The sequence below is a fragment of the Cnephaeus nilssonii genome, assembly GCF_951640355.1.
Source record: "Cnephaeus nilssonii genome assembly, chromosome: 10".
In the NCBI taxonomy this organism is placed as follows: domain Eukaryota; kingdom Metazoa; phylum Chordata; class Mammalia; order Chiroptera; family Vespertilionidae; genus Cnephaeus; species Cnephaeus nilssonii.
In genome coordinates, this window is record NC_137081.1 from 54664872 (window position 1) to 54685320 (window position 20449).

General features: G+C 40.3%; 1 protein-coding gene across 7 annotated transcripts in view; it reads left to right on the forward strand.

Annotated features, from left to right (window-relative positions):
- The first annotated feature begins 10374 nt into the window (after positions 1 to 10374).
- Positions 10375 to 20449, forward strand: part of RBMS1 (RNA binding motif single stranded interacting protein 1) — a 220007-nt gene continuing 209932 nt past the window's right edge. The window contains exon 1 of one of the 7 annotated variants that reach the window (XM_079782923.1): positions 10375 to 11051. In XM_079782923.1, the coding sequence (XP_079639049.1) occupies positions 10977 to 11051 (75 nt within the window). In that variant the 5' untranslated portion in view covers positions 10375 to 10976. The remainder of the gene's footprint in view (positions 11052 to 20449) is intronic. The other 6 variants (XM_079782922.1, XM_079782927.1, XM_079782919.1 and 3 more) reach the window with 6 other exon arrangements.

Genomic DNA, 20449 nt, shown 5'->3' on the forward strand with positions numbered 1-20449 from the left:
AGTTCACTAACCTTTTCTTCTGCAGTGTCTAAGCTGCTGTTACTCATTCCAAGTACAATTTTCATCTCAGGCATCCTATCTAATAAAGAGGTAATATGCAAATTGACTGTCACTCCAACACACAAGATGGCTGCCCCAATGTGGTCAAAGATGGCCACCCCCATGTGGACACAAGATGGCTGCCACAAGATGGCCGGCAGGGGAGGGCAGCTGTGGGCAATTAGGCTAGCAGGGGAGGGCAGTTGGGAGGGACCAGGCCTGCAAGGGAGGGCAGTTGGGGGCGATCAGGCTAGCAGGGGAGAACAGTTAGGGGTGATCAGGCCTGCAGGGAAGGGCAGTTGGGGGGGAACAGGCCTGCAGGGGAGGGCAGTTGGGGGTGACCAGGTCAGCAGGGGAGGGCAGTTAGGGGCGACCAGGCCTGCAGGTCCCTCCCAACTGCCCTCCCTTGCTGGCCTGATCACCCACAACTGCCCTCCCTTGCAGACCTGGTCCCTCCCAACTGCCCTCCCCTGCTGGCCATCTTGTGGCAGCCATCTTGTGTCCACATGGAGCAACCATCTTGTGTGTTGGAGTGATGGTCAATTTGCATATTACTCTTTTATTAGATAGGATGTTAAAACAATTTTCTAAGTACTCATGATGGCAATGATGGTGATAGAGTCCAAATAAGACAATAGCAAGTGTTAAAAACAAAGTATTCCTGAGAATTTCCCTGTAATTTAGATATGAAAAATTCATGAGTGCTAAAGAAGCTAAAGATGATGCTTTCTTTTTTTCCCCAAGTTTTCTAATTCTACAGCAGCATCAATTAATAGAATTACCAATGCCTTCCACCTTGACTTGTCTAATAGTCTGTATTACCACAGAACCCATATCCTGGTGTGTAAAAAAAATGAAAAAAATATAAAATCTTGAGGTTTTATTTTTATTAAATATTTCCATTTATCTAGAAATACATGCTACATCTTTTAATTTTAGTACTGCATTGAAGAGTATGTATGTGCATATACATATATAATATATGCACACACACTGTTTGGTTAAAATTCAATTTTTAGAATATTATTCTATTTCACTTTTAAATACTTTTTAAAAAAGTCTCTAACATCTAAGATTTGAAACTACTAGATAGTTACCTTTAAAGTTGGTTTTATGAAAGAAGTGAGGAAAGACAAACTCTCTTTTTTCTGTCCCTTCTGATACCACTTTAGAAATTCTTGTATTGGCAAGTACACTGGAAACATCTCTGATTAAAAAAGAACCTTAAAATGTTTGTAGCCAAGGCACCTCTTCTTGACTTCTTCTGACTATGAAATCACAGCCTACCTCTCACAGGCATCTACAATAATAAAAGAGAAATAGGCAAATTGACCGTACCTCCCCAACACCCACCAGCCAATCAGGAGTGAGTATGCAAATTAACCCAACAAAAATGGTGGGTTAATTTGCACACACAGGTACAGATCGAAGACTGAAGGCTCCAGCCTGAGCAAAGACTGAAGACTGAAGACTGAAGAGGCTTGGCTTCTCTGCTGTGGCCAGAGCGAAGGCCTGTGTCCTGGGTGCCAGAGGAATCCCGGTGCCAGCAGCCAGGGGAAGGAAGGCCTATTGCACAAATCTTCATGCAATGGGCCTCTAGTTTATACATATTGCTGCAGACATCAGGCTATTTTTAAAAGTGAAATTACAGTTAAAAACTAACCCTCGGTAGATACATGTTTAATAATATGATTTTGTTGGTCTGCTTAAAACATATAAAAATTATTCCTTTAAATGATTTTTATCAAAGCACTTTAAAAACCTAGAAAGCAATGGAAGAAACATTAAAATCTATCTTTAGAAAATACTGGCTTCTACAAAACCCAAATTTTTAACAAAAAGTAGCTGGCCTATATAGGAAAGAAATCAGACAGTAAAATGAAAGATATGTTTCCCCTTCTCATTCAACTGCTTATTCCCTTAACTTTTGAAATTCTTGTTATTTTGGGGTTTTATACCATCAAAGGGTACAATAATACCTTTCAGCAATCGGTTTACAAATACATTTATACGATCAGCTAATGAGTACAAATAATGGAACCATGGTTTATTGAGGTCTTTACTTGCCTCTAGAGGCCATCAACAAACAGTCCCTTGCATATTGATGGTGCTTACTAAATGCTTACAGGATAAGCTAATTAGTTACTAAATTATTTCATCTGTCCCTTTGTGGAGTTGGTCATCTCAGCTAAGTCAGATAGGGTGTGGTGATAGAGATGAAAGCTTCTGTATGAACCACTTATCCCAAGCAGAACTGATGGGAGAAATATACATACTTGATGGTCAACTGAGTCCTTAGTTCCACCACATTCTTGGAGAGCACCATCTAACTCCATGTCTTACTTGCTAAATTTAGGACATAGTAGTCTACATTCATAAACCTAATTAAATATTCACTATAACCGAGTTCCTCAACTATGACCAATTTTAGCCCTCATTAATAAATGTATCAAAACATTTTTAAACTTATGTATGTTTTTGTCTAGTTCACTTCTTGGTGGAATGTTTTCTAAAGTTGAATACCTACTGTTTGAAATTGGTGTTCCTTTTTTAAGAGGTCTACAATACCCTGGGGCAAGGAGGGGTGAGTGGGTGCTCATTATACAGTCACTCTTACAAATGACAAAATCACTGAGTTCTAATTTGGAAGGGACCTTTGAGCATTTAAACACCATTTCCGACCACAAATTCTGGAGTATGCCTCGTCTTGACACTTTTTTATGTGCCTCCAATGAATTTGCATACTAATTGGATAATTGGTGTTCAGAAAGAAATTCAGCCCGGGTGCCAGGGGAAGGGCATTCAGTCCAACCTGGGAGCTGAAAAAAGTCTTGATGGAGCCGCATCTAAAGGAAAGAGTTAAGAGTGGACCAGGTGAAGGAAGGGTGAACAGTGTTCTAGGCAGATGGATCAGAAAAAGCTAAAGCTAGTTGGAGTTGTACAACAATATGGTGAGGGTTGGAAGGAGCAGACATGGAAGAGGAAAGAATTACAAGCCAAGAGGTAAGGTAGCGGGAGTAAATGAATCTGAATAATGGGAAGGGTCTAGTCAGAAAGGGATTTATGAGCTATGATTTTAAAAAGAGTGAATTAAATAGTGCTTCTCAAACTCTGCTGGGGGATAAGGACACATTCTGAAATTTTTCATATTTGTGTTTAATTTGGGTGAAAAAATTCTTTAAGTATGTTACTACTAAAAAAGATAATGATGTCCTGGCCAGGTAGCTCAATTGGTTGGAGCGTTGTCCTATACACCAAAAGGTGGCAAGTTGATTCCTGGTCAGGGAACATTCCTAGGATTCGGGCACTTATGGGATGCAACTGATCAATGTTTCTCTTTTACATCGATGTTTCTCTCTCTCTCTCTCCCTCCCACTAAAAATCAATAAAAACATCATATCCTCGGATGAGAATTTAAAAAAAAAAAAGATTTTAGTTTCTTTTGACAGGGCTCCACAAAATATGGCCTGAGGCTAAATATTTGAGAAACATCAGGCTAGAAGATTTGTACATAACCTTTCCTGAAGACTGTAAAAACAACTCCCTATTCATGACAAAAGTTCATTGTAAATTATAACCACTGGTTCCCTTCTCTCTACATTCTCACTTGTTTAACCCTCTAAGAACTCTACCATATATGTCAATTATAATTACACTTTACTAATATTATGTGGCTTTTCTGGTTTAAGTGTTCAGTAAATGTATTGCAGATATCACCTAGTTACCCAGTGTGGAAGTAAGAGTACTCACAGATCAATAACTCTCCAGTTTTTTAAAATATGTTTTTATTGATTTCAGAGAGGAAGGGAAAGGGAGAGAGAGATAAAACATCAATGATGAGAGAGAATCCTTGATCGGCTGCTTCCTGCACGCCCCACCCTGGGGATCGAGCCTGCAACCCCTGGCATGTGCCTGGACTGGGAATCTAACGGTGACCTCCTGGTTCATAGGTCGGTGCTCAACCACTGAGCCATGCTGGCAGGGCAATCACTCTCCAAGTTTTGTGTGCAGTCATCCTGATGAACCTAAATCCCATTTCCAATTCACTGATGCTCTAACACAGGGGCTTTTTTGTAGCAAATTTTCTAATTTTATCCTTCAATTATTTCAGTACTCCCAGGCAGATGGCAATAGAACAAAGGCATTAATCAGTGCTAATTTGTTTGGTCCACTTCTGATTAACTGTAATAAAAAAAGTTTACCTTTGGTTATAATTGAAACCAGACTGTAGATCGTAGATGGGACAATTTGTGCCTCAAAGTCTTTAACTTGCTGCTCCTGCTGCAGGGACACAATGCCCCACCTTTCACCTCACACAAGGTTCTTATGGCTGACTCATTCTTATTCATCTTATCTCCTCCAAGTGGTTTTCCCTGACTACTCTACTAAAAATTTCTAACCCAACTCCCACAAAGGTTCTCTTCTCCCATTATCCAGTTGTTTTCTTCATAGAGTTTATCATTGTCTCTCTCACTAGATCATAAGCTCTGTGCAAGCAAACACCAAGTCAACTGTATCCCCAATGTGCTGCACTACAGGATGCTTCTTAAACATTGGTGAAAGTATAAATGTATACCTTCTCCTGCAGAAAATCACTCAAGAGTTCATGCTCTCCTAAGGGTCATCTTGGCACACGTTCCATTAAGAATCTTTCATGAGCCCTGATGGTGTTGCTCAGTGGTTGAATATTGACCCATGAACCAGGATCTTGTTGTTCAATTCCTGGTCAGGGCACATGCCCAGGTTGTGGGCTGGATCTCCAGTGGGGGGCATGCAGGATGCAGCTGACTGATGTTACTAACCCTCTCTCCCTCTTCCTTCCTCTCTCTGAAACCAATAAAAACATATTTTTAAAAAAATATTTCATAAACGTCTCCCCTTAAATGTCATAAGTATGAAGAACACATCTATATATGTAAAAGCCTAAGCGACCGCTTGACCATTCGACCGTTTGACCATTCGACCGTTTGACCAGTGCTATTACACTCACTGACCACCAGGGGGAAGATGCTCAATGCACAGGCATGGAAACTTGGAACAGACTGATGAATCTCAGAGGGAAGCGGGGAGAGGGGAGGGTGGGAAGAGATTAACCAAAAATCTTATTTACATACTAGAGGCCTGGTGTACAGATTCTTGCACAGGTGGGGGTCCCTCAGTCTGGCCTGCACCATCTCACAATCTGGGACCCATCAGGGGATGTCGGAGGCCCAGTGCACAGATTCAGCCCAATTCCCACAGGACCAGACCAAGGGACCCCACTGGTGCAGGAATCCTTGCACTGGGCCTCTAGTTTTAAATATTTTTTTTGCTATTATTATTTTTTTAATGTTTTAAGAGCAAGCTAAGGTTTCTCACAGAAATAGCTGATCCAGACTTGAGCGTGAACTGCACAAGAACCTGGGACGATCTTAGGATGCTAGGAAGCAAAAAACAAATCTATTAAAGACTATTGGAATCTGGTAAAAAGAACACAAGAACCAATTCAAAGGATCTACCACTGGCTAAAGATGGAACAATTTGAGCATCAGCAAGAATAATGATTGGGATGGATTAAAACAAGTCAAATGTATAAAAATTCACAAGTTCAGAATGTTACTTAAAACTGGTTGGCTTTGGAGTTTCCTATGGCATCAACTCATTACTCTGAAAATAGGCAAACAGGGGAAAGTTTATCCTGCTTTTCTGTGCAAATTGTATTTCAAGTTAACCAGAGTTGAAGGGGAAAAGTTTTTCATCATTGACAATATCCAACTAATAAGTACAGAAGGAATGACAAAATTATAAAAACCACAATTTTGTAATTTCTAATGAAATAATAAATTGAAGTAACACTCATGAATATTAAAACGAGGGACAATTTTAATGGATAAGTCAGACCAATATAATCTGAATATTTGATCAATCTTAACATCATTAAAAGTGAGACAACCAAACATTATATGTCGCCTGATGTGATGCATATCATATTACTTATGTGTGTTTAGCGCCATCTATGAAGTGGGTTTTTTTAAAAATATATTTTAATTGATTTCAGAGAGGAAGGGAGAGGGAGAGAAAGATAGCAATATCAATGATGAGAGAGAATCATTGATTGGCTGCCTCCTGCAGCATGTGCCCTTGACCAGAATCGAACTTGGGACTTTTCAGTCCTCAGGCTGATGCTCTATCCACTGAGCCAAACTGGCTAGGCCTATGAAGTACTTTTTGCCAAAAAAAAAAAAAAAAAAAATGAAGCCACACGTAATTAAACCTCTGGACCTAACCATCACTTTAAATGACACCACAAGGTTGCACATGTGGAAAATTCTATAGCACAAGTGACCCAATTTCTTTAACAGATAAATAGCAAGTTAAAAAGCGAGTGTGTGCCTTAACCAGTTTGGCTCAGTGGACAGAGTGTCAGCCTGCGGACTGAAGAGTCCCAGGTTCAATTCCAGTCAAGGGCATGTACCTTGGTTGTGGGCACATCCCCAGTGGGGGGGTGTGCAGGAGGCAGCTGATCGATGTTTCCTCTCATTGATGTTTCTAACTCTCTATCCCTCTCCTTTCCTCCCTGTAAAAAATCAATAAAATATATTTTTTTAAAAAGTGAGTGTGTGTGTATGGGGGTGAACTTTTATATACTAAATGAGACTTAAGGGATATATCAACCAAATTTAATATGTGGACATGGTTTCATCCTGATTTAAACAAATGAACTACAGAAAAGTGATTTTCAGATAATTGGAGAAAAATGAACAAGAACTGGATATTAGTTGATCTTAACAAATTATTGTCAATTTTGTTAGATGTGATTATGATATTTTGTCTTTTAATATCTACCTCTAAGAAATGAGAACTTTTAAAATTGTTGCAAGTGAAATGATACTATGTTTAGGATTTGCTTCAAAACACTCCAGAAAAATAAAAAATGTGTGTGTGAAATACAAATGACAATGTGTGTGTGTGTGTATGTGTATGTGTCTCTCTGTGTGTGTGTGTGTATATATATATATATATGTGTGTGTATATATATATATATATATATATATATATATATATATAAATAAAGAGGTAATATGCAAATTAGGCTGGGACTCTGTAACGGGTCACGACCAGATAGGAGGAGGTTGAGCGTGCAGGTGAGGCCTGGAGCGGAGACGGAGACAGAGGCAGGGGGCCTGCCCGAGCCGGCATGGCAGCTCGGGCGGCCCCGGAGCGGACACAGGTACGGGGCCAGGGGACGCTGCGAGTCAGGCGAGGGTCCCGGCCCCCCCGCGGGGTGCCTCCTGGTGTGATTTCAATCGCGTGCTGGGCCTCTAGTATGCTAATAAATGTTGAAGTTGGATGTTAAGAACATAGCAGTCATTATTTTATTCTCTCTACTTTTGTATTTGTTTGAAAATGATCGTGATTAAAATGAAAAACTGAGTTTTGTTTTTAAAATGTGTTAGTACAAAATACAGCGACATACAAAAGAGTCTATGAATCACTTAAAGGAAAATATTGAAATATGTTTCTACGGATCCACAACCCAGTGCAAACCAGGAAGCATTACCATCTCTAATAAAGTCCTCTATGTTCTCTCCCTGAACATCTGCCCCTTCTTCTTCCTCAGAGATAACTTCTATTCTGAATTTTGTGTTATAATCCCCTTATTTTTCTTTATAGTTTCTTTTACTACCTCTTCTTACACAACTTTACACAAATGGAATCATGTTTTATGTTGACTTGCATCTTCAACATCAATTTTGAAACAATCCATGTTGACGGTTTCAGCTGTAGTTTATTTATTTTCACCGCTGCAAGTGTTCTACTGTATGCACATCCCACAGCCTTTTTATCCATTCTATAGCTGATAGACATTTGAGTTATTTTTAGTATATTATGAACAATCCTGTATATTTCTCATGGTGCACATATAGAAGAAATTCTTTGAGGTATATACTAGTACCTGCAAGTGGAATTACTGTGTCATGGCACACATGCAAATGAACTTGGGTAAAGCCAAACTGGTTTTTTCAAGTGGTGGTTGTACCAAGTTACACTTTAACCAGTAAGCAGCATTTTTAAGATTTCCCCCCCTTTTTACATCTTCACCTACTCTTAACATTTTCAAAGTGCATAATTGTTGCCAGTCTGCTGAGAGTGAAATGGAATCTTATCATTTTGGGTTTGCATTTCCTTTAATACCGAGTGTAAGCATCTTTTCATGTTATAGGGACACTGGTGCTTCCTCCTCTGTGAAATGCACAGGTTCATGCTCTTGCTCATATTCTAACAAGTTGTTTTTCTTTTCCTTACTGATTTCAAGGAGTCCTTTATATATTGTGCACATTAAGCTTTGGCAGTTATAGAGATTACAAATAACTATTTTGTGGCCTGCCTTTTCATTTTCTTGATGGAGTCCTTTGATGAATCAGTGTTCTGAATTTTAATACAGTCAAATTGATCCATCTTGCACTCTTGGTCACCTTATTAAAGAAATCTTTTCCTACCTCAAGGCTACAAAGGTATTTCCCTATATGTTTTCCTAACAACTTTATAGTTCTGTTTTCTACATCTAGGTCTTTCATTCACTTGAACTTTTTTCTTCCCCTTTTGTGAGGCAAGGCTCCAGTTTCATTTTTTCCATATGAATAGCCAATTGACCCAGAATCTTTTATTGAAAAGCTCATTCTTTCTCCACTGCTCTGTAATACCAGCTCAGTCATAAATCAAGTGTCTACGTAATTGTGGGTGTGCTTCTGAGCTCTCTAAAACAGGCTGAATTTCATCAGCCAGAATAAAGTAGAACAGTCCAAGTTTGGTACTTTCCCTTATCACCTCAAACCTAGAACTTCTGAGATTGTTCTTAACTTCCTCAGTCATTTCTCCAAATCATCATTCCTAGTCTGTGCACGGGTTAGTTCATACCAGTTCCCTGCTCAAACACATTAAAGGGTTCCACAATGAAACACTATAGAGAACTATTTTAAGTGCTCAAAGTTGTACAGCTAACTACTGCAACCTTCAGATTAACATAAACCTCAACAGTGCCCACAATGTTGCAGAAGCTCAGTAAATACTAGTGTCCCTATAGGATTTCACATGTATTAATTATTATTATTATTATTATTATTATTATTATTATTATTTAAGATAATATGATTTGCCTCCTGGAATATCCAAAATGTTCTCATATGAGCTCAGATTTATTTTGTCTTATCAAAATGTATAACCTAGAAATGTGTCTAAGTCATACAAAGATTACAAAGGTTTCAGTTCACTGTTTCATTGTTTTAAAGTAAACCTGATTTGAAATGTAATCATATAAAACTGTCACTGTTTAGCAAAATCATGCATCCCATTTAACTCTGATTTACCTTCGTGCTGTTAAGGAAACAGACTCTCAGGAAAACCAAAACGACCAAACAAAGCAATCAAACTCTATTTAACAACAAATGAATTTTTTATTTCTCCTTCTTAGATGTGCAAGAACGCCAATGTGGAGTCTTTCTTGCTTATCCTATTTGTACATTTCGGTATTACCTCTTTTTGAGCTAGAATATAAAAAGTCTTCTACAGGCAGCTTCAGGGACCAATTAACTCCATTAAATTATATCCAGCTAGGTAGTGAACTGAGCCAGTGCTGTCTGGGGCTGTCTAGAGCTGTGACAACCAGGAGATGGAGAGAGGCAGAGAGAGAGAGATTGATTTTGTATGTCACTGAAACACACCGCAACAATATGCCAGTGTGACTTTCAAAATGGCCTTAAAATATTCCAAACTCGGGGAGTTTCCTGGCTCCTGAGTGGGAGTTGACAGACTGGCAGTATTAGAAAGAGGCAGAGAAAAGCTGATGTCTATATTGTGTCCTCTAATAATAACATTCTGCCTCTTAGCGGTATCTCCCCTTTAGAAGGATCCGTCTATTTGTTGTGAGTGCGTGTGTGTGTGTGTGTGTGTGTGCGCGCGCGCGCGCGCGCGCGTGTCTCCAAGCTTTGCCTCCCCTTGTGCAGAGGGCATAATTTCACCTCTCACATCTGGGAAAACCAAACCGAAGGACACTAACCTTCCCAAGGTCACCTAGAAAAGCAGTGTTGTGGCCTGGGGCGGGGGGAAGGGGTGAACAGAACCCAGGTGTCCCGACTCCAGCCTTGTGGTTGGGCACTAAATCATTTTTCCTTCCCTTGTGAAAATAAAGAAATCACTGGGCGGAGGGAAGTGAGAGATAAATCAGATTTCCTCCTCTTTCCTCTTGCCTCCCCTCCCCCTGACGAAGCTAAAAACTCGTGAGAGCAAACGAGGTGTCCACTCCACAGTTCTTAAGCAGGGTCCCCCAATTCCACCTCCACCCCGACACAAAGCAATCTGGGCTCCCGGGGTTTCTGCGCGCCCAATCGCCGAGTCTGGGAGGGTCTGGGAGGTGAGGAGGGGTTTAAACTCAGCCCTCACCTCCTGCGGGTCCCGGCTTCCAGGCGCCCAAGCCCCGCCCCCGCCCGCCCTTCCCCCACGGCCTCCGCACGCCAGCCCCTCTCCCCTCTCCTAATCCGGCGCACCCACCCCAGATGCCGCCTGGCACCGATCGCAGCCACCTCCGCCGCACTTTCCACTTGTATTGATCACCTCCCAGCCCCGCTCAGCCTGCTCGCCCGAGCCGAGCGGCCAGCGCGCCAGCCCTTGGCAGTGCCGGAGCAGTCGGGCTCCCGGAGGCAACTCCTTGGGAGCGCCCGGCCCGGGGTGCCCTCTGCGTCCTGCAGTGTCTTTCTACCTGGGAGGAGGAGAAGGAGGAGGAAGAGAAAGAGGAGGAGGAGGAGGAGAGGAGAAGGAGGAGGACCTCTCGTCCGGGCTGGGAGGTGGAGCAGCGGCAGCCGCCGCCGCCGCCGCCGCCGGAAAGGGAGAGGCAGGAGAGATCGAGACTTGGAAACCCCAAAGTGCCCGCGACCCTGCACGGCAGGCTCCCTTCCAGCTTCATGGGCAAAGTGTGGAAACAGCAGATGTACCCTCAGTACGCCACCTACTACTACCCCCAGTATCTTCAAGCGAAGGTAAAGGAGCGCTGGGGTGGGGGACCCGGGGGCGCGCGGCTCGGGCCCGGGAGGGGCGCGCGCTCGACCCCGCCGGCGGCGGAGTTGATGGAAGGTTGCTAACTATAGCGCCGGCCTGGGCAGAGCCGGGCGGCGCGCTGGGCGGCGGCTGCCGGGGGAGCGGAGTGCGGGATCGAGTTACAGAAAGCCGCGGGGGGAGAGACTAGACAGGAAAGAGCCGCCAGCTCCTTCCTGGCCCCGGAGGAGGGAGGGTCGCGGGGCCGAGCGGCGCCCCTAGCCGAGCCCCTTGCCGAGCCTCTCGCCGAGCTTGGCTGCTGCGCTGCCGACGCCGAGAGCCCGCGGTGGGACCCGCTGGCTGTGCGGCTTTTCGACCCCCCTCTCCTCGGCCCCGCCCTGCGACCAGTAACTCTTGGCTTCCCTTGGAGTGCCTCGGAGCCCCCCCGCTTCCCGGAGACGCCCCTTAGTCTCCCGCGCGCGCGAGCGATTTCTGGGGCTTGAGCCGGGGGGGACGGGACGTTTACCTCCCGTCTCCGGCCCTGAGCGCCCGCCCCTCGCCTTGATCTTTGTGCGGTGTGGCACTTCACCTGGTTACTGATTTCCACTTTTACGCTGGTGTTTTGGGTAGGAAAGTGGCCAAAGTCCACACAGCGTTCATTGATGTCCCTTTTAATCTTCCCTGTAGCTTTTGCTTAGGAGGGACAATGGGCAGATTTCAGGGCAGAGAAAGAAGTGACTTTGTATTTAGTTTAGAAAAATACTACCTTGTGTGTTTACCACAGATCGATTTCCAATGGTGCTTTCTCAAAAGTGGCCTTGGCATATTCTTAGGTAACCCACCTGATGACGTGTAGCCCTGCAAATTGCCACTGGCTTTCTAGGGACTTGGTTAATGAGCCTACCTTAATTTTACAATATTTGGATGCCCCTGACCTCATTATATATATATATATATATATATATATATATATATATATATATATATATATATATCCATGAGGAGTGAGGATTTCACTGCTTTGGAAGCTTCTCCCACAGTTTGGGAAGGTGGAAGTTGGATGCACCAGCCTTCTACAGCAATTAGCATCTCCTGTCAGGACTCCAGGAGCCCTCTAGATCACAAAAGAATCAAATGTGGATGCAGTGTCTGAACTTTCTTTGGGAGGTTGTAATCACGACCTGCTTGCGGCAGAGGGCATTTCTGGCCTGGTGCAAAGAATCTGATTCAACCTCGATAAGCTTTTCTTTCTTACAGTGCGGGTGGTCCATGTTGTGCACTTACAACAGTATTTGTCCAAAAGGACACTTGTCAGCACAGAGACCCGACATTTCCTAGCCCTCAAGGGCTTCATTCCCAGCACACCCCCCCCCCCCCCCCCATTCTTACTTTACTTTGGGTCACCAGAAAGCAGCGAGATGGTAGCAGCCAGGATAGCCATTATTCATTTCTGTGTGGTCCCCATAAATTTGTTTTCAGGGGCCGGAGGGAGATGCATGTTTTTTTGTGAGCTACATTGTAAATATGAGTTGTTCAAAGAAATTTTGAGGTGTAATCAATGCACTACCTTTTAGATAGCATATATGTTTAATGCACTTGTTTAAATTATGCAGCATTGGGTGGCTAAAGAACAGCCCAGTCAACACTTAACTATATGAATAATAAATACGTACACCCAGGTAAAGAAAAAAGGCCTTGTTCCTACAGGCACATTCCCCTTAGTAATTTTTATGTACCATTAGTAAGTTAGAAACCAAGTGCGTAGCATTTAATATAGCTAATGCAATACCATTTGGCTCTTTTTGCCCCGTAAATAATTGAAGAGAGAGACAAACGGCAAGAGCCTGCTCTGGTAATTAGGGTCGGATCCCAGAAAGCTTTAGGGCCCATTTTCTGAAAGTGTGCTTCCTGCATAAAGCATTTAATATTGATTTGTGTTACAGTAAATGACATTCTCAAAACATATCTTGCGGTTGCTACTATGAAATCTGAAATCCTATTACTCTGAATCTCTTTGTTTCCGGGGAAGGACATATATACTCACTTGACCTATATAAATGGTATTAAGATTTGATAATTAAATATAAATTCCCTATTGTAAAGTATCTTGATTATTTCAGAAAGAGGCATCTCCTAAAATGTAAAGTGACTAGTTGCAGATTTTAGATAATCACATTTCGGGACACATAGTCCTCTTTTTTCTCCCTTACATATCTGCTGGTAACATGGTAGTACAAATCATTTAAAAAAAAGAGAGAGAGACTTCTTTTGATCTTTAGTTTTAAAACAAGTGTTGCCTAATCTACCTAAAGAGTTAATAAACTCACTTGGAATCTGTTGTCTATAGTGATGATCCTTGCCTGTGTGTGCGTTTTGACCTTCCTGAAGTATGGGATAGAAAACATCACTGTTTACAGTACAGTGATATGTTTACTAGTCAGAGTTGTTTTGAAACTTCTGGTTGGAAGCTATATCAAAAACTGAGGAATGGCATGGTCATTTACACAGTGGTATCTGCTATAAACATTGATCAAGAGATGGCTGTGATTGTTTTAAACTGAGGATGAACAAACGGATGGGATTTCTTTTCATCAGAAGAAATAGATACCAATTAACATGGCCCTTGAAAATGAGTTTTGTTACCATCCTTTTAAAAGTTCACATTTGTCAAATTATTTTTCTTGTGTTAATCATTCAATCAGAGTCTATTTTGGAAAATTTATTTAGTAATTTTTCCCCATAAAAAACCTATTGGTTACTTGTACATTTTATTAGCAACCACAACAAAAATATATGGAGCTGTATGACAGTGTGTGACCATATTGGTATACTTCGCTCTTTGACAGAGAGAGGAAATCATTGGAAAATAACATGGCTGCATTAAACATAAAGTACATTTGAGGAGGCTTTGGAAGTGCAGGATATGGGTGGAAATGAGATTGTGAAATTTTCATAATTCCTTAGTGTAGAGCAACATAGATTTCAAGTAACCTGATTTTACACGCTTGTTGTGTTTTTTGCCTCTCTGTCAGGATGGTCTTATCACAGCAGGTGCTCTTTGTCACCTGACAGACTCATTCTAAGATGCAGTTTGATATACCTTCCTATATAAGCACAGCTTGTTCTAAAGGATTTTCTGAATTATATTAAATGACATATGCTAGATTATGAAAAATTAAATTTGGTATCCACTTTGAAGCTACACAGATAATTCAGTGTATTTTTCTAAAGATATGTATTAAACATTTTTATACAATGGATGTATTAAATTCACTTATTGTAAAAAGCAACCCTTCAATCATGGTCTACTTATTTCAAATATATTACAACTTACCTTATTGCCATTGAATGCATGCAAATATTTATGGGAATTGAAGCACTTATTCTGTCTTTTGAAGAAAGGGAAGTACAAAATGTTATTTATTTCATGTAGCTACTTTTTGTGCTAGCTAAAAGCAATTTGACAAATTTTGTGATCTTTATTTATAGTTATCAAAATGTTTCTACAAAATATATCATAATGAAAGCTTGGTTTTTAAGTTTTATGTATACAGCAGTATTGTTTTTCTATGCTAAAGAAATGTTTGTTTCTAAAACAAAAGTTTGTTTTAGAGCCATTTGGTGTAAGTGTATGCCAAAGAACATACCTGAACTGAGATTCAAAATCTGGAAAATAATAAGTAATATAATTTAGGATTCTATTAATGAAGGCTACTAGAACAAAACAGTTCATGTGAGTTGAATTTCTGTGTGCATTCACATTTTGCTGAATTCCTTAACTTCTACTTACTTGTAGCCAAATGAATATTGTATCAATTTGTTTCTCCAGGAATTTGGGGTCATACTTTGATACATAGAACTACGGAGCGTTTTAAGGTGGGTTGGAGGTAGAGAAGTAGGATCTTAAGACTTGGAGGGCTTTGTGTCTTAAGAAGTAACCACATTTCTGAGGTGAATAAAGTTTGCTTAAATGTATCAATTCAGTAATGTCATATTTTACACAATGAATACACCTTATTTCCTTAGGTGAGTGGGGCATTGTGGCTATCTGGAAGTGGTGTTGGGAGAATCAAGGTCATGGAAATGTTAAAATTATAATGCAGTATTATAGCACCCTTCCCCTTGGATAGCTATTACTTTTGAATTTCCCATAATGCGTATCATTTCTTTATATTTTGGGAGCCAAATTTTAAGCTACTAGAAGGGAACAGGAAAAGATAAGTGAAGAGAAGTAAGAAAGTATTTAGTCATTTAGTACCAGTATAACTAAATATACCTTACATATTTGGCAATCTTGGCTTTGAATTTAAATTCAGATATGGGCAATTTCCATGTATTACACTTTTAAGAAAAAAATTAAAACTTTACTGATTTATTGCTCAGACTTTGTATTTTGCTTACTGGTTTATTGTAACTGTAAAATTACCCCAGCATACTTAATGAGTATAGAAATTTTAAGTTATGGGTCTAACTAAAGACAAAGGGATCTTTTTTTTTTTTCTTTTCCTTTGACTCAGAAGGGAGTTGCCAGGAAAGAAAAAAAATTTCCCCTCTCTATATCTGCTTAACGACTAAAAACCTTGTGAGGAAGATCTAGAATAAAAGGATAAGGGCTTAGTGAAAATGCCATGGACACTTAAATATCGTTCATGCTTTTTAAAGATGAAAAATTTCTTGTCTAGTTTGTTTGATATTGGATGCTCAGTTCACAAAAGTTTATTTTTCCCAAGCATGGTCTTGCAATTCCTTTGTTAGTCTCTCTTCAAAGGGTATCAACACCTCCCTAGTTGCTTGCTTCATTCACAGAACAGTAGGTGCTAAATAAATGCTTGTTAGTAACTATTATTATTCAGCGTAAGTACCTGCAAAATTTTTCTAGACTAGCAAAATAATCGTAGTCCAAAATCTACAAGTATAATAAATCCAACCTAATTTTTTAATGAAATCTCAATATAGTTAGATTTGTGTTTTATTTTGTTCCTATAATAAAACTTTCAAATGTTTTATGAATCGAGTAAGATCTCTAAAATGAATCACAAATCAATTGGTCAATGCTTCATTTATGGAATCAAAAGTGCCTTTTTATTCAATCTTTATTAAAAAGTAAGGTGTCAGAGAAAAATCTCATAGTGTTATATTGAGGGTGGGAAATGCTATATATGATGAATTGGTGACAGCCTGTCTTTGCCTTCTGTCACTGGCCCCAACCAACACAATCCAGACTTTTTCCTGATTAATTTTCAAGAAAAGCCCCCTTTTTTTCCAGGGTATTTCAGGCTTGGTCAAAACAAAACAAAACAAACATTTATTCATTTAATGGATAATAATGAAAATATAAACTGTCCTTGTGGTGTTCAGAATTATAGTTCTCTCTCAGGTACTGAGTTGCATAACCCTAAATGTGACATTCAGCCTTCTAGCTTTTTAATATAGGACTAGTGGGAACATGTACGGTGCTCTTTTATTCAGTGTAACAAAGCCTATTTTAAAGAAAATGTAGTGTGATATGCCAGGGATTTAAATGCAGTGTCATAATATTTGGCATAAAATCAAACCATATAGCCCAGGCCAGTATCTCTCAGTGGCTAGAGTGTCCTCCCACAGACCACAAGGTCAAGGGCATGTACCTGGGTTGCAGGTTCTATCCCCGCCCTGATAGGGCCCTTGTGAGAGGCAACCAATTGATGTGTCTCTCACACATTGCCTCTCACACATCTATGTTTCTCAGTCTTGACCCCATCCATTCCATTCTCTCTCAAAATCAGTGGGAGGAATATCCTCAGGTGAGGATTAACAAAAAAAGAAAAACATTAAAAAAAAATCAATCCACATAGTATTCAAGATTGAACTTTGGGCTTGGGGATTTCATGTGGAATGAGTTTAAATGTTCTGGCTTCTGCTGTTCATTTTAGTGAATAAGTAATAAAACCTGGTGGCAGTCGGCTGTGCCTCCTAAGACGCGGCACTTGGATGATAACAGATGTTTACCACTAGTTTGGTCAGATGACACACAGCAAAATGTCTTAGAAGCCATGTGTGAGCACACACAAATTTGAGCGCATATACAAATTCGATAAGAAAACTAAACATTTCTTACTCAGTTCGACGTGAGGGGAAAAGTGTAAAGGAGATGGTGACAGCTAAGCCAAGAACAAACTGAACATGTCTCCCATAACCAAATTCCTTATTTTTCCTTGGTGCATCTAGACTCCTTAACATAATTATCTGAATATTTTAATTTTTCAGACAAGCACTGGAAAATAAGTGTGTCACAGATGACGAGAAAAAGAGAGACAAAAAGGAAAGGGTGAAGATAAACATCCTAGACCTCCTAGGGGAGAAAATGTATAAAACTGAACATTGTCCCTTTCCATACATTGTCTTTTGGCTAATTCTTAAATGAGTGCATTTGCCATTTTAGAGGACAGAGAACAGTCTTCTGGAGGATGAATATGAAACCTAGATTCTAAAAGAGAGCTTAGAGGCTAATATGCACAGGTAACTTGCTTATATATCTGGTACTGTAAGCACAGAACTCGATGTCCGGTGGGTGATTTCCGACATTGGCTGTAACATTTGTATTCTGGAATTAGGTTAAGTTGTAAGCGGGTAGCTTGTTGGAAAATGGCGGAGGTTCATGAAGAGCTAAAATACCAATCGATCATATTTCCTGAGTGACCCCGGAGCACAATTCTCTGCACTTGCCGCTGGGAAAGGTGAGGGAGTATAGTATTTGGCCCCTGCTCTCCAGCATCTCACCATCTGCCAGGGAAGACAGAATAGGCACAGTCAGAAATAAGCCAAGAATATTTACAAAATAGTTCACCCAAGGGTCTTAGCGACAGAGAAGACACTGAGATTTATATGTGGGATTAAAAACAGTGGCATGCATTTTGTGAGAAAAAAAAGTAAAGTGCTAATTAAAGCTACAATAAACCTGTGACTTTTAGAAAGAGGTTGTGCTTTAGATTAGTGAATGAAAATTTTTTGAATTGATAATCAGCATTGTTTTGTATTTATTCTGCTTCATAATCCTCTTTATGAGTATTTAGAATTTTAAAGAATAATGTTTTTAGTACTTTATGTTAACTTCTTCCCCTGAGATTTTTATACTTAATTACCATTTTCTAAATTTAATATATCTTTATTGATTTCAGAGAGGAAGGGAGAGGGAGAGATGGAAACAACAATGATGGGAGAGAATCATTGATTGGCTGCCTCCTGCACACCCACTACTGGGGATGGAGCCTGCAACCCGGGCATGTGCCCCTGACTGCAATCTAATAGGGGACCCTTCAGTCCTCAGGCCAATGCTCTATCCACTGAGCCAAACCAGCCAGGGCTATTTTTTCAGTTTTATGGCTATAAATGTGCATAGGCCAACTTATTAGGGTTGTGACAGTCTGAGAATATAATCTTAAATGATGACATAAAAGTTATCCAGAAATGTTAATTTGGTTTTTTTAAAACCATTTTGAAATGATGTTTTTTTCTCTTAATTTGTTAGCCTTGTTCATGGCAAACGGGAAAAAATTAAGTTTGGAGTTTTGTTATGTTGCTGATTAGATCACTGTATGCCTGCAATCTACACATTGATAATGTGTCTAATGTGAGCTGGGGTTTCATTAGAAAATAACAGATTTTTTATTATTCCTCATCTTTCGTGGACATGCTAGTAGCTATTCATTCTCTTCATTTGGTCATCGTCTAGCTTTAATTCTTTTAAACTGAGCTGCTATTCCCCTCTGCAAGTGGAACGCAGACCTTCAGGAGTCATGCTGTCCTCTGTCTGGCCTCAGTGTGGGACATGGAACAAGTCCCTCTGGCTGCTCATTGAACACATGCTATTGGGCTGCCGGGTCCCAGGTAGAGTGGGTTCAGGGAAAGGTTTTGTGTAATAAAATTAGATCATTTCAGAGGTCTCGAAAATATTTTTTACTGATCTTGAAGGAAAAATGCATCATATTCCAGCTCTGCAAGGGTGTGGGCCCATTTTACATGATACCAGTTTTATTTTATAAATTAAAAATGTAACCATTAGAATGGGAGAATTGGATATATCATGGAATATTGTGCTATTAACTTGAGAGTCTTAGGGCAAACCAAAGTTGCCAAAATGAATTTTAGATTAAATTTACATTTATCTTTAACTCTTCAAATGACACTATACTATTTTCCCTGTTTAACACTTTTTTATGTCTTTATTTTTATATTTTTATTAATCTTCACTTGAGGATGTTTTTCATTGATCTTTTAGAGAGAGTGGAAGAGAGAGGGAAAGACAGAGAGAAACATCAATGTGAGAGAAACACATCGATTGGTTGCCTCCTGCACGCACTCTGACCAGGACCCAGGCCGGGGAGGAGCCTACAACCAAGGTATGGGCCCTTGATCGGAATTCGATCCTGGGACCCTTTGTCCACAGGCCGACACTCTATCCACTGAGCAAAACCATGTTTAACACTTTTTAAACATGGTGATTTTGAGAGTTGCAATTGGAAATCTGTTTCTACTCCTGGAGAACCTCTAAACCCTTTTTTACCTGTAGAATAACAAGGAAATATTTTCATAGTTTATAAAATAAAGTCTCAGATAAAATATTTGTTTATAAGAAAAGTAAATCTTCCTTTGTCTTCTCAACAGCAATTTGGATTTATCACCAACAGGCTTTTGACTAATGCAAACATTTATAAAAAGAAAAAATTACCAGTTTTTATTTTCAGGTCATTAACTGAAATACTCCCCAAGAGCCTCTCTGCACCACCCGTGCCCCCCACCCCCACCCCACCCCCGTCCCCCAAAGCACAGCTTTGATTAATTTCATTGTTTTAAAAAATGGAAGTCTTAAGAAAAAGGTTCCTAATCTCAGTCTCTTTGTAGCTTTCATTCCACTTGATCACTTGCATACTTTTATTAAACAACAACACAGAAAGATTTGGCTACCAGAGAAAGTGTTAGAGCAAAAATCCTAAAGCTGGACACATGGTATTTTTCTGGGGCTCTATATGACTTGTTTCAGGATTGGGCATACCTTATTTTACAAGTGAGTTGTGTTTCCAACAGGTTTGATTCCAAAAAGTTCACTTGTCAGTTATTTAGAACTTGAAATTCATTTCCTATATTTCATATCTAAGAGCCTGCAAAGTGTTTCCTCTCTCCCTTTTCCTCTTCTCCCCTCACTCCTTCCTTCTTCTCCCTTCTCCCCAACTCATACTCTCAAGTACTCTTCCTGCACACTAAGACTAGTGCCACTGTGGGCTTACATCCACAGGTGTAGGTGCCCGGGATGGATCTGCCAGGGTAATTGTCACATATAAGCTGCTCATTCTGCATTAGCCTGAATTAGGGACCAAGTGTGCCTGACTTATTTTTGCTAAAGAACTCTCTACTACCTCTTAATGCT